Source organism: Helicoverpa zea, chromosome 3 (assembly GCF_022581195.2).
Source record: "Helicoverpa zea isolate HzStark_Cry1AcR chromosome 3, ilHelZeax1.1, whole genome shotgun sequence".
NCBI classification, from domain to species: Eukaryota; Metazoa; Arthropoda; class Insecta; order Lepidoptera; family Noctuidae; genus Helicoverpa; species Helicoverpa zea.
Window position 1 is genome coordinate 4239170 of NC_061454.1, and position 13176 is coordinate 4252345.

Here is a 13176-nt window from a genome sequence, read left to right on the forward strand (position 1 = left end):
TTGTAATGGATAAACTCAAAAAAACTATATACTGGACCGATTTTAAATATTCTTTCACCATTAGAAAGCTATATTATCTGTGAGTAACATAGGCTATATTTTATCCCGGTGCGGGCAGTAGCTCCTACGTGACGCGGGTGAAACCACGGGAAAACGGCTAGTCTTATATACTTTCACTTAAAACAGCTAAATCGATTGCAATACAACATGGGTGCTTCCAGATGTTGATCATGACTTATCTGTGTAGCCTTCCTCTAGTATTGCAATCCATATGAAAGCGATTATAATATAGATAGGTCATAGATAAGTTATGTTAATGGATTCATACATATATTTATATTTACATAGGAGATTGATAAGGAGAGTGGAGTAAAAATACTGTATGGGAATGCTGCTTTTCTTGATGCACGGAAAAGAAACAACATTTACATTATAAGTCACTTTATTGAATAATTTCACCAATCACAATTAATGGAACAAATCGTAGTGACTAATATACACTATCCCAGTATAATTGGAATGTGTTCACAGAGCGGGGATTTGTTATTTGGAAATACAATTAGTCAAACGTTAAGCTGTTGTACTATTACAGCAAACATTTACCATGAAAGATCTTACGAAGGAAAATTTAAATGCGAAATTGGTATTCTAAGCTACGTAAAACCATTATTATATTCACAATAATGCAAACAGAAAATCCTTTCATATTGTACTCTATTCTATATTTACATCTAATAATAACTTGAATACATTTCTTAATACAAAAGTCGACCGTGGATAACTGATGACTATTATAAATAGTAAGATTATTTACCTTTGACTATAAGTGATAAATCATCGTTTGATCAGTTGATTCACAGTCAATATATGTATGTATATTTAGATAATGGTGTGTAGCACCTAAACAAAACTTAGCTAACCGTAAACCTAGCACTCAGTGGCAAAACCAAACGTTTGTGATTTATTCTTTGGGGGCTTGTTCGGCGGGCTGTTTCTCCTCGGGATGGGAGTTCCTCTCGGGTTCGTTGCCATCAGCCCACTTGCCGTCGTATTCCTTTCTGTCCACGTATCTTTCTTCTTCATATTCACCCTCGCTACGGTGGCTATCACGCTCAGAGTAGCGGGAGTAACTGTGGAAAGAAGTAAACATTTTGAAAGATTGGCTTAAAATGATTACCATTGTGTCTGAAACTACAGTAAGCTTACAAAGAGCTCATATGTCAAGTTTATTGAAGTCATATTTCACAAACCTGTCTCTGTCCTTGTCGCGTCTTTCAGGGCTGTACGATCTAGATCTGCGCGTTCTTTCAGGGCTTCGCGATCTTGAGTAGCGGCCGCCTCTACGATCTCTGAAGTCTCGGAAACCACCTCTGCAGAAATAGAATACGTCAACATTGCACGACTTCAAATGGAAATGATCATAGTACATATTGTGATTATCGTGTATTTAAATTCAATTGTATAAGATGACCAACAAAGTAAAGTTCATATAATTTACCTGAACGGTCTACCCCGTCCGCCACCACCACGCCTGGGTCTGAAGGGCCTGCCTCCTCTCGAGCGGTTATCGCGCCACTCCTGCTGGAAGCGTCGTCCGTCGTCTCTGCGGAAGTCTCCGCCCCCGCGGCCGCGGCCTCGGCCTCCGCCCCCGTTGTACGTGTGGAAGCGAGGTCGGTAGTACGTGCCGCGCTCGAAACCGCCACGACCCCGCCAGTTGCCACGACGAACGAAACGACGGAACCTATATTAAGATGTTTTTAATATGCCCAACGTGTTAGGTATAAAATTAATAAACATTGAAGCAATTTTGTCTCCGTGCAGGGTTGAGGGGGGGTTAACGAAAAATAAAAAGGTTAAAATCTACTGTATGCTGCAACTTACGTGAAATAACTATGACACCTGAAGTTAGCTATTTGATGCCTTTCGAATTTTTTCGTACTGTGACAAACACTAACTTCGATTGGAGTTCTTTTACGTGAGCAGTAGTATATTTTCCAAATGCATTTACAATAGCATCTATGAGTTTTAACATGCTAAAAATTTACGGGGAGGGGTTAAAATAAACACACAAGCCAAGAATACCTTGAGCCCGACCGTGATCGTGATCTGCTGCGTGAGTAGTAGGAGCGGCTGGCGTCGGAGCGCGAGCGGGAGCGCGGCGAGGCGGAGCGGCGGCGGCGCGACGCCCCCGAGCCGCTCGCGCTCGACGCCGAGCGGGAGCGGGAGCGGGAGCGCGAGCGGTACTTGCGGGGCCGTGACCTGATGGGAATTGGTAATAGCATATGAAAATAAGTGTGTAGTCGTCTTATCGTAAAATCTTCACAACTTTAATTATTCTACATAATATACAATAACTTAAAATTTTGATTACACATCAATTAGAACATGCAATGTCTTCGCCGATTTTTCAATAAATTCAGTTTGGGGTGTGGCCTCATCATAAACACAGACAACACAAAACGAAAGCCTGAAACTGCGTTAAAGCACTGGCGCGGATTTATACACCTTTTATGGCCCCGTGCCTTCTTAAAGCAGTTTCAGGCCAAAAGATCTCCTGATTACTGAATTGCCTTGTGCCTTCTACTTGAATGTCTAAATAAATACCTGCAAAATTAAAATAACATAAACAGGTACAAACCTGCTCCTCGAGCGCTTAGATCTCCTCTCATCATCTGAGGAGTTGGAAGAGTGTCGCCTGGGTGATGGAGGCGAGCGCGGGCGGCGGCCGGACGGCGAGGGCGGCTTGATGCGCGTCACGAACTGCTCGGGCCGGCCGTCGCCGACCGACACCGGAGTCTCTCCCTCTTGAGCCAGCCGGAATGAACCGAATTTGTCTAGGACTATGTTGCCTTTACGAACCTGAACAAGAAAGATAAGTTATATTACGACAAGTTTTTTTGAGGGTGGGGGTGAAATCGCGTCAGTCAGATAGTTTTTTCCATAGTTACTGAGAGTAACTGTGTAGACATTGTAAGCAGTAAAGATTTAATCAACAAACATAATATGAATCCGGCGTCAATCTGACGTCGAAGAGTGATTTACTGAATGGTCCGAACATTTCGGAACGAATCGAAAGTGGCGTCGATTCATGGCGTCATTAGAACTGGCCAGTATAATGGATACTGGGATCTATATGGGAACACACGATTTTGTGATACTGTCTGAGTATGGCAGTACTTACAGGATGCGAAGGTTCGGTCCCCGGCGGGTCAGGCTCCCGTTTGTTCGGCGGCGGCGCTGACGGCAGCGGCGGCGGCTCCTTCATGGCCATTGCGCGACGCACCGACACGTTCTTATCGCCGCTTGATGGTGATGGCTGGTTATAATAGAAAAAGGTTTAATAATTTTTATGAGATGTTGATTTTATGATCGGAGGTTTGTTACTCTTTCAGGCTAAGTAATCCACAGATTTGATGAAACTTGGTAGTAATAAAGCGTATACATCAGAATAACATGGGCTACTTTTTATTAAGTTGCGAAAAATAGATCCTTAAGGAAGCGTGTGAAACTGTTGGCATAAGCTATTTTTATGTTAGAGAGTTGACGTTATATTCTTACCTTAGGATTCTCTTGTGAATCATCTGAGCTGTCTTCAAATGCATAATGTTCTTTGTAACCTTTGGGCACAGGAGTTTCCTTCTTCTTGACCCTGTCAAAGAAAATATACCCTTATTCAATTTACATAGAAATCCTAGATCGATTTTATATACATTATTGTTTCGTCAGAAGAATAAAATTACATTTTAAGTCAATTATTACTTTGCTTCATTCAAAAAATCATTGCAGCATATTCTTTATTGACTGCAGATAACATATTATTTTTGCTTAGTGTACAAAAAAGTAACATAAAGTGTTAAAAATCACGCGCTAATTGTATGAGTCAAATTAAAAGGATATGTAGAGTCCAACAGAAAATGAAATAGAACATTTTATAGCTACCAAAATAGGTGTGTTGTTTATGTAAAGATAAAGTAATGGTTAAATGATGCGGTGTAACTAACGTGTCTTTGACCGCGCTCATGGACATCTTCCACTTGGGTTTCTCGAGCGGCGGCGGCGGCGCCTGGTCGGGGCTGAGCGAGGAGCGGCCGTCGCGCTTGTGCAGCACTTCCTTCTCCACCATTACGTGGTACGCGCTCAGCTTCGACTCCAGCTCCTCGAGACCGTGCATATCGTCTAGCATCCTGGTGATACGTACACATTTTATTAAGTTAATGCGTGGACAAACATTTTTTTAACAAATAGACGATTTTAAGCGTATACACAAAGAAGTTGGAAGACGTAATAAGATACGTAGTAAAATAAGGCTGTATTCCTAGCAGGCAAACTGTTAGCCTTAATTTTCGGACTTAGCACAGCATGCGTCAAACAACTTTGACCTTCTGAAGTTAGCTACCAGCGACTGAGCATCAGTCAGAACAAAACACGATCGCGAAGCATGAAGCTTTATGACTGTCTTCAGAGAGGTAACATTATTTGACGCTAGCTTGTACATAGTCATAGAATTTCAAGTGAGCCTAACATAGGTACCTTAGTGTACGATACATAATAAGCAATAATGTGATAACTACTTTCAATGAAGTAACGCATTCAAGGTTAGCACACATAAAGCGTGTTTTATCATATAATGACATTGAATATATGGTATGGACAACCATACAACCATCGTCTTATTAGCGAAAAAAGAACCAAGTTTCAGTCTACTTAGCTTCTTAACTTATTACACTAAAAGTATAACACGCATCCTTTATTTGACTTATACAATTAGCGGGCGGCAATTAGACCATTAACATAAGTGTGTTCGTGTCTTATTTACGAGTGTGTGTAGGATATATTGTGAAAATCTTACCTCTTGTCATGTTTCCTGTCATATTCGCCGTCTGAGCTGAGATCGCGCTTCTTGCCTTTCAACTCTTTTCTGTAATAGTAACGTAATAGTATGTTTTAATCAGCAATTTGCACATTTTTAAACTATAGTAAGACTGAAACAACGTACAGTTAAAACATTTAAGGCCATGCGTTATTGTTGAATATTTTTATGTTAGTACAAAAAATGCACTAAGTATAAGTATAAACCACACAGTTAATTTTAATGTACGATTTTATTGTTTTTGACCTCCTGGACTCAAACTTACATTACAGTGGTGTGTAATTATTTTCTGGAGTTAATGTAATTATGCACACATATACAATTTACTAGAACACATCTAGTCCAATACATATCAGATTTTAAGTTTTACATAGGTATCTAGAATCTAGACATTGTTTCCAATATAAAACTCATGAGCTCGCAATTTATGAATGAAATTGTGAACTATAAAATGTCACTGTGACCAATATAGACTCCTAAACCATTTCTGCGATTATTAACAGACTTAACCAGCACATTAAAAAAAAACATCGCAATGCAAGATAGAGCTAACCTGTATAATAAATATAGACATACCTGATGGCATCTCTAAGTTTCTTGTCCCCAATGTTCTCCAGGTCACGTAAACTGTAATCGTTGTTGGCGGCAGCGCGGGCTATCTTAGCCTTTCGCTTCTCCTCGCGTTCTTGCTCCTTGCGCTTCCTTTTAGATTCTTTCTTCTTTTTCCTATTGAAACACATTGTTATTTAATAATTTTGTTCTTATATGCAATTTCATAAATATGGTTTCACAAAGCAATATAGTGCATATAAGAGGAAACATTATTTTGTTTGTAATCCTAAAGACCCTGAAAAAACTGGTCAATTTAAAAATGTTCACTGTTGGGAAGCTACACTATCCCAAGTGGCATAGGCTATATTTGCTTGATCCGTCTACCGGGATGCAAGTGATACCGCGGGAAATAACTAGCTGTTGTTATCCAATTTAGATTTTGAGCACGTAAAATATAGCACACTACAATATCAAAATTTTGTCCAGTCATGCTCAGTTATCCGTGCTCACCCAGTCAAATCGAAAAGTTCAGTGAAAGGTACTGACTTATCTTTCTTCTTCTTTTTCTTCTTGTCTCTATCGGCGCCGGGCTGCGGCTGCTGGCCTAACTCCTGCATCTTGCGGTTGCGCTTGTATTGAGCAGTTTCTTCCAAGAAGTTCCGCACTTTATCTTCGTAGTCCGAATCCTCTTTGGTCATCTCGAGGAACTTGCGTACCTGGCAAAAATAAAATATAGGTTAGAGGAGGAAAAGGGTAACACACTGTCTTTGACACAGAAAAATACGATAAGTAACATATTGAATGCCTCGCATGGAGATGGGCAGCAGTATTTCCATGCCTAAAAATATCTCATACATAATGCATGCCCAGTCCAATGAGTATGGCCAATAAATCTCCCCAGCCTGGGGATACCTATGTTTTTAGGCTCATAGGCTGTGACAACGACGATGGAAGTTTTGCTCAGTATTCCTTACCTTCAATTCATAATCAATATCAGCCTGCGACCTCTGCGGTTCAGGGTTGACTTCTTCAACAGGCGGTGGCGGCGGCTGGTACCCATACGGATGGTTAAACTGCGAGTTGTGCGTACGTGACCCGGCTTCGGGAGCTCCGAGCATCTCCATACGTTTGCTGAGAGGCGACAGGGAGCGTTGCCTCTTGTTGTTGGGTTGAGAACGACGCTTCTTCTTACGGTTGGGACCTTCGGAATCTGTTGATGGTAAATTGGTAATGTTTTTATTGTTACTCCTATAAAGATACTTTTATTTTAGTTTAACTGCCAGCAGCCTACCCGTGACCACGGTAGAAAAAATGGTTTGTACATTTATATTATTCTTCACATTTAAAGTTAAGTTTAGTCCCCGTTGCGTATTAGTCTACCATGAGTAATTCATATATTTTCAAAATATGTATTTTTGAGCATAAGTTAGGTTGATAAAATGAATAGGTATTACCACTGCTATCGGACGATGACGACGAAGACTCTGATGATGAACTGGAGCTGGACGAATCACTTGACGATGACGACGAGCTGCTCGATCGCTTCTTCTTACCCTTGCCGCGCTTCTTCTTCTTCTTTTTATCCTTCTTCTCTGTCAAATTCAACAATTGCTTCAACGTCTCCTTCATCTCATAAGACTTGGCTCCCGTCAAACCAGGCAGAAGCAACTCAGCTGGTTCAATCAATGGCTTCGTAGCTGACGTTTTACTCTTCAAGAAGTCCAGGGAATTCTGAGCCTCTTCATGGAAAGGAATGATCGCCAAACAGTCTTCATACGCTTTCTGTGCTTCAGTGATCTTATTTTCGTCCTCGTAACTTCGACCCAGTGCTACTAATGTCTCTCCTAAATACTTCCTTGCGTTGGCATGATTTGGATTCAATTTTAAAGATGTTTCAAAGTCTTCTATCGCTTTTTTGAAAGTTCCGCTATTGGCGTATAGGGCTCCTCTTGCAACTAATCCTTCGACGTTCCTGGGGTCGATACTTAACGCCTTATTGAGGCATTGGAATGCCTCCGAGTGTCGGCCGGCTTTGAAATGTTCAATTCCTTCAGCGACCGAACGGAACGCCCACTTGCTTGCTTGTGCTTGACGAAGTTCATCTGCATATTCCGCTGGAGTAAATCCTCCCCTGGTGAAAAAAAAAAAAAAAAGTTTAAAATACAATAACAATAAATATAAAACAGGTATAGTAAATTGTGATATAAGATGATTTACCTCAATGACGAAAAGTTGGTGCAGTGCATGTTGGAGATTCCGAGGAGTTCAGAAAGATATTGGACGCAGTTGGGGTTATTGAAGCCTGGACTCTTCTCCAGTATGGCCTCATAGCTCTCACCCTTCATATCCACAGTTTTCCTGGAGGAAATATACATAAATAAATCATGTGAAGAGTTGTCAAAGTATTTAATAGTCCTCTTATAATGGAGTATTTTCACTGAGATGAGAGTAACATCTTCAAAGAAGGTATTTATTTAGTTTCAAGCATTTAATTCCTAAAGTGTTTGCTTAGTGTCACACATACGATTATCCTCACCTGTTCCAATGGAGCTGTTCAAAAAATGTTATGTTACTTGAATTTTATTTCTTTCACACATAAAGTATAACATCATAGATTAGGTGATGCCGCCTCGACAATGTGACATTAATATTACCGGGACATTCGCAAAGGTCACAACATAATTCAGTAGGTGTGACACGGGTCTTGAAAATCCTCGCTATACCTAGAAAAGAACACCCTAAAATAATTGAGGGAGTGTATGTCCACTGTTGCGGACGATACGTTGAATACAACGATGTAACTGCCGCGCTATCTTGTAACTATTGAGTCATCTCGGAGAGCCTCACATCAGCTAAATTGATTATCGCCGGGAGCAAGTCCTTTTATTATAATAATAAATAACTCCAACATCCAATAAATGCTCATTATAAAAGTCCAATCAATACGTCTCAGATAATGCTGGAATGTTAAACATTAGCTTTAATACAGAATAACATGTTTCCTGTTACACATATCAAGATTGAAGAGACCCTAAAATAATATTTGTACTGACCTTTTCCATTTTATGTTAAAAAATAAAAGATGTGTAAATAATTTGAATATCTGATAAAATCCTCAACAGGAGTCTCGTTGAAATATAGATATTATAAAAACATCCTTCAAGAATCCCAAGGTTTGTTCACATCAAATCAAACTTTGAACAATGTCATGCAATCATTTCACAAGTTGGTGAACAGTGTGATTTGTACTGAAAAGTGATCATAAACCAGTGAAAACATACATCCAATACTCCTTCTGATGTTACACTTACACATATACCTACCAAGTGTGCTCACATTATACTTATATAGCTGTGTGAAGCCAACCACATGTAGTTAATCTGAATGAGTATCTAAAAACCAGAGGTATTCTTGTATGCTCTTCCATACATAGTCAGTTCAAATGACATGTGACTTATGTTCCAATGTTCTTGAAATCCCAGGCATAAGTGCAATTATATATTCCTTTATTATCTATTCCTTCCCAGTTTTCTAAACATTAAATATCTTCAAGTAGTCCATGACATTCTTCCACATTCTCATAATAATATCTTCAGTATTCTTGTTTTCAAACAATAAAAAAAATACCACTGTTTTTGTAGGCTCGAAATAAGATTGTACTACAAATAAATACATGAAAAAACACTATGTTTTTGTGTAAAGCAAAACAGTAAAACCTGTAAATAGTGTAGGGACAATGTGATTACTCAGAAGCGTTTGTTATTGAGTTAGTACATACTTGTAGACGAGAGGGAAGTCGTCGGTGCTGAGAAGGCCTAGCGGCGGCTTAGGCGGAGCGTCATCGGGCCCGCGGGTGATTCCTTTCATGCCGCACACCATTTTGTCAGTGTCAGGGATAACTTCTATCACTTCACAGCATACCGTGTCATTCATCAGGTAGTTTCTTGACACGTTTTTCTTGTCCACAGCTGGTATGATATTTGTAACTGGTAAAAATGCCTGGAGAAGAAACTTACTGTTATTATTCCACACTCACAATCTGTGTCCTTACGAATAATGGGCATACTGAAGTGGAAATATGTTAAGTTTTTGATTGTTTTGCAATTATGAATATTATTTTTAATTATTTTATGCTAAGGTTAATTCAAGAAATTCAATAATTAACCTCATAAGAACTACAACAATAGCAACATAAAGCTTATTGTTATTATGCACATATTGATACAGCTGAAGAGGTCAGCACATACAATTGACTATTAATGATTTTAAAGTAATTATTTAATCATTATTAACGTATACAAAGCAAACAATGAGTTATATTAGCTTGCCAACAAAACACGTCAAAAGTATAAATTATGATTTTCAAATAGTTCTTTATTTGGGAATAGTAATTTATGCTGTGGGTACCTGCGTGGGTGGTAACTTTCAACTTAAGTATGTGCTTATATGGCCAGTCTTAATAAAACCAGCTTGGAATAGAATGTTTAAGTTTCACAATATTGTGCAATACCTTCACATTGATGTCAGCTACATATCTGGAGGTCGGGCCGGCAGTGCAAAGCACCTTTAGCATCATGCCGGAAGCCGTCCTGTTGATGACCGCTCCTATTATTAGTTCTCCGGTCTTCACATTCTGAAATAATAGTTGATTTTTAGAGATGCCAATACTTGGAAAATAAAAAGTTTTAATTAAGTAGTAGATGACCTTGCAAGTCTGTAATTTCATTTTAAAAAAGTTTTATAATTTTTCTATTATGTTCAAGGTTAAAGTATGTAGAAATAGCTGATTACTATGTCATTTTAACCATGAAGATAACAATGGCTATAAAAATTCATAGATAATGCAGGTATATGGCATTACCAAACAAGTTTCTAGTTGAAAGTAATTATTTTCAAAGGTATTATTGGTATGTGAAGTAGAATGTGTTTTATACTTACATCAAAGAAATGCCTTAATCTCGCAGATTTGTCAACATTCAAGAATGTTTCGAAAGGTGGCATTAAAGCATACAGATCTGAAACAATAAGTTACAGGAACTTTAAGCACAAAACTCACAAAAAGCTGTATTGATTTAAATTAAAGTTTATATGGCTATAGTGAAAACTCCGAACCAGGGTATTGGAGAACAGTCAAAATAAACTATATTTCAAGATTACAAAATTCAATATCATTCTTAAGCATTTGTATGTCCAAAAATGAGTCCTAGGTTGTTTGTGTCCAATTATTAGTGTTGGAATTGTTATAACTAGGTAACCCTTCCATGAATACAAACACGGGGTAACAAGTATATACTTAGCAACAGGTTATTGTATAGAAAAATTTGTAGTTTTTCTGATTATATACAAGGCTATGTCTAATGTTTATGACCAGAATTCATCAGATGCAATGCAAATATATTAAAATTTTGTGAGGAACAATGTTTAGGAGGATAGAAAAACAGTTTGTTGCTATGGCAGGCAGTGTCATAGTAACTCAACAAGGTGATAAAAAAGCCGAATAAACTTACTGTCTTCCGGTGTAGGCGCGTCTGCTCCAAGGCTAGACGACGATGGTGTTTCCTCCATAATTGAAGTGTCGAACAACGCATTTGCCTCCTTAGCAATGAACTGGTGAAGCTTCAGCCGCTTGCCACGATCTTGAAACGTCAGGTGCTTGTGCCTCGACTGGTATACAGCGAAATCCAATGCACCCACGCCAATTTTTGTCAAATCGTCTTCCCCTCTCTCTGCTTCCCACGTTTTTTGAAGTTGCTGACCATGGTAGTTAATGGATTGCGTCACTAAGGACGCATCCAAAGAAGGGTCCATACTTCAGTTCTATAAGAAAAACAAGGTTAGATTAATTTAGCTCCGATGCTGAATACATAAATTAAATAAAAGTGAGAGTACAAAATGCCGACGCCATTTTGGTAATTTACACCCGGAGGACCAAACAGAAGAAATAATGATTTTACTGTCTGTTATGAATTAATATTCTCTTCAATAAACACTTACCCCTGCGAGCACTATGTTTTAGTATATTTCAATACAATTCCACAATGAATTATTTTCTCCTAGCTAAAAACACATTCACAGACCACCACACTTCAACGGGAAAATGGAGACGAATGAATGAATGTTATAAATAATGAATGAATGGTGAACAGATGACGAACGAAAGTTCAATTTTTGAATGATATGGAACGATCATTGAAGGTTTGACTTCACGGCTTTTCAGTTTTCTTTTTTATCGATAGAAGTCGTGGTGGCCTAGTGAAAATTGCACCAAGCTCTCAAGCACAAGCACGAGTTCGTGGGTTCGATTTCATCCAGGACAGGCAAATTTTCTAAGTTAATCTTGGACACCCATGATAGATAATAGGGGAAGAAACATGGACTATTAAGTATGAAATCACCAGCTCGCATTGTTCAAGCATTTTGATTTAACGCTCAATATTTCTGTAATTTGTGTTTATTTTGTGTTAGAAGAGGCCTGTGATGTGTCCAGCAAAGCGACTATAAAAATGCTAGTGATGAATAATAATTTTCAACCGACTTAAAAAAAGGAGGTTCTCAATACAGGAATGAATTTTAAGCAGTGCGCAAAAAAAACTGGTGGTCCAGAATCGTTAACAGAACATGTCTGCATCATCAGTAAAAAAAAATTTTTCATTATTTTGTCCGCCCTAAAATCAGCAAAATATGGATACCAACTATTCTTTCGCGCGCCGAGCGGAGCTCCGTCAGTAAACCGGTTTCGCGTTGCCGCCGTGCATACTATGACGCCTGTGACCGTACTATCGGTTACAAAATAAACATCTTTCGATATCAATAACTTTTCTGTTTTGTACTAAAACACTAAAAATAAAAATATACGTATCTATAAAACTTATTTAACTATAAGATGACAAAGTTTGCGCACTATAAAATTCATTCCTGTATAGATGTTTTTTTTACTTCGTTTCTCGATTTCATTCTTTCGTTTCATGAATGATAACACTCGCATTTGGGTATCATTGTCTCCAGGTCAGGATCTGATGATGATCCCCGAGAAATCGTGAACAACGCTTGAAAATTGTTTGCACGCATCGGATATGCTCATAAGACTGTTAAGGTATGGACCTTACCTGATGATGGCGACGATATCAAGGGAACTCCATATCGGTATATAGCAACTCTCACGTGATTGGGCTTATTTCATTCGTATTGACGAGATCTTTACAACAAAATAATATTTTATGACTACTATGTATGATGTATGAGACAATGTGCATTTCGGGGAACTCCTAAACGGTTGATAGGAGGTACCTTTTAAGCATATTTTATTTATATTGATAAAGACTTTTGGTATTACGGATTACGACTACCACGTCAGTATTAAAATATGTAATTCAATATAACAAGTACACTCTATACATAAGTATCTATACTTATCTATATCTACTAATATGATAAGGTGTTTGTTTGTTTGTTTGAACGTGCTAATCCCAGAAAATACTGGTCCAATTTGAAAAATTATTTCAGTGTTAGGTAGAAAGCCCATTTATCGAGTAAGGCTATAGGCTACTCTTTATCCGAGTTCGTGCAGAGGTTTCCACGGGATGCGCGTGAAACCACTGGTAGAAGCTAGTACCTATCTAGATAAGAGAGAAAGTAAGCGAAATATAATTAAATCAAAATACAAGATATAAAAACAATCTTTTTTCAGCATAACATGAAAATTATCCATTTAAAATCTATATTCCCAACAATAGATCTCACACAATCGAATGCGT

At 38.4% G+C, this 13176-nt stretch overlaps 1 protein-coding gene across 6 annotated transcripts; it reads right to left on the bottom strand.

The window, feature by feature from the left end:
- Nucleotides 1-424: 424 nt before the first annotated feature.
- LOC124645735 (tetratricopeptide repeat protein 14 homolog) lies at nucleotides 425-11557 on the bottom strand. Of its 6 annotated transcripts, none has more exons than XM_047185607.1 (19): nucleotides 11417-11557; nucleotides 10930-11239; nucleotides 10361-10437; nucleotides 9933-10055; nucleotides 9201-9421; nucleotides 7640-7780; nucleotides 6880-7553; nucleotides 6397-6632; nucleotides 5933-6138; nucleotides 5447-5596; nucleotides 4850-4918; nucleotides 4002-4184; nucleotides 3559-3649; nucleotides 3182-3316; nucleotides 2639-2859; nucleotides 2083-2259; nucleotides 1499-1741; nucleotides 1251-1370; nucleotides 425-1130 (listed from the first exon to the last, which is right to left on the bottom strand). In XM_047185607.1, exons 2-19 carry the CDS (start codon nucleotides 11228-11230, stop codon nucleotides 962-964), a joined length of 3537 nt encoding a protein of 1178 aa, XP_047041563.1. In that variant the 5' UTR covers nucleotides 11231-11239; nucleotides 11417-11557; the 3' UTR covers nucleotides 425-961. The 6 variants fall into 6 exon arrangements, with proteins under 6 accessions (XP_047041563.1, XP_047041564.1, XP_047041562.1 ...); XM_047185608.1 differs by having other exon boundaries at nucleotides 2095-2259; nucleotides 6877-7553; XM_047185606.1 differs by having other exon boundaries at nucleotides 6877-7553.
- Nucleotides 11558-13176: the final 1619 nt, after the last annotated feature.

Excerpts from the sequence above, each read along its gene's own strand:
- LOC124645735 (XM_047185606.1), bottom strand. The coding sequence starts at position 11,230 with ATGGACCCTTCTTTGGATGCGTCCTTAGTGACGCAATCCATTAACTAC. Across the intron at positions 9,422-9,932 it reads TAGCTGACATCAATGTGAAG|GCATTTTTACCAGTTACAAA; the intron begins GTATTGCACAAT and ends TTTCTTCTCCAG. Across the intron at positions 4,185-4,849 it reads GACAGGAAACATGACAAGAG|GATGCTAGACGATATGCACG; the intron begins GTAAGATTTTCA and ends ACGTATCACCAG.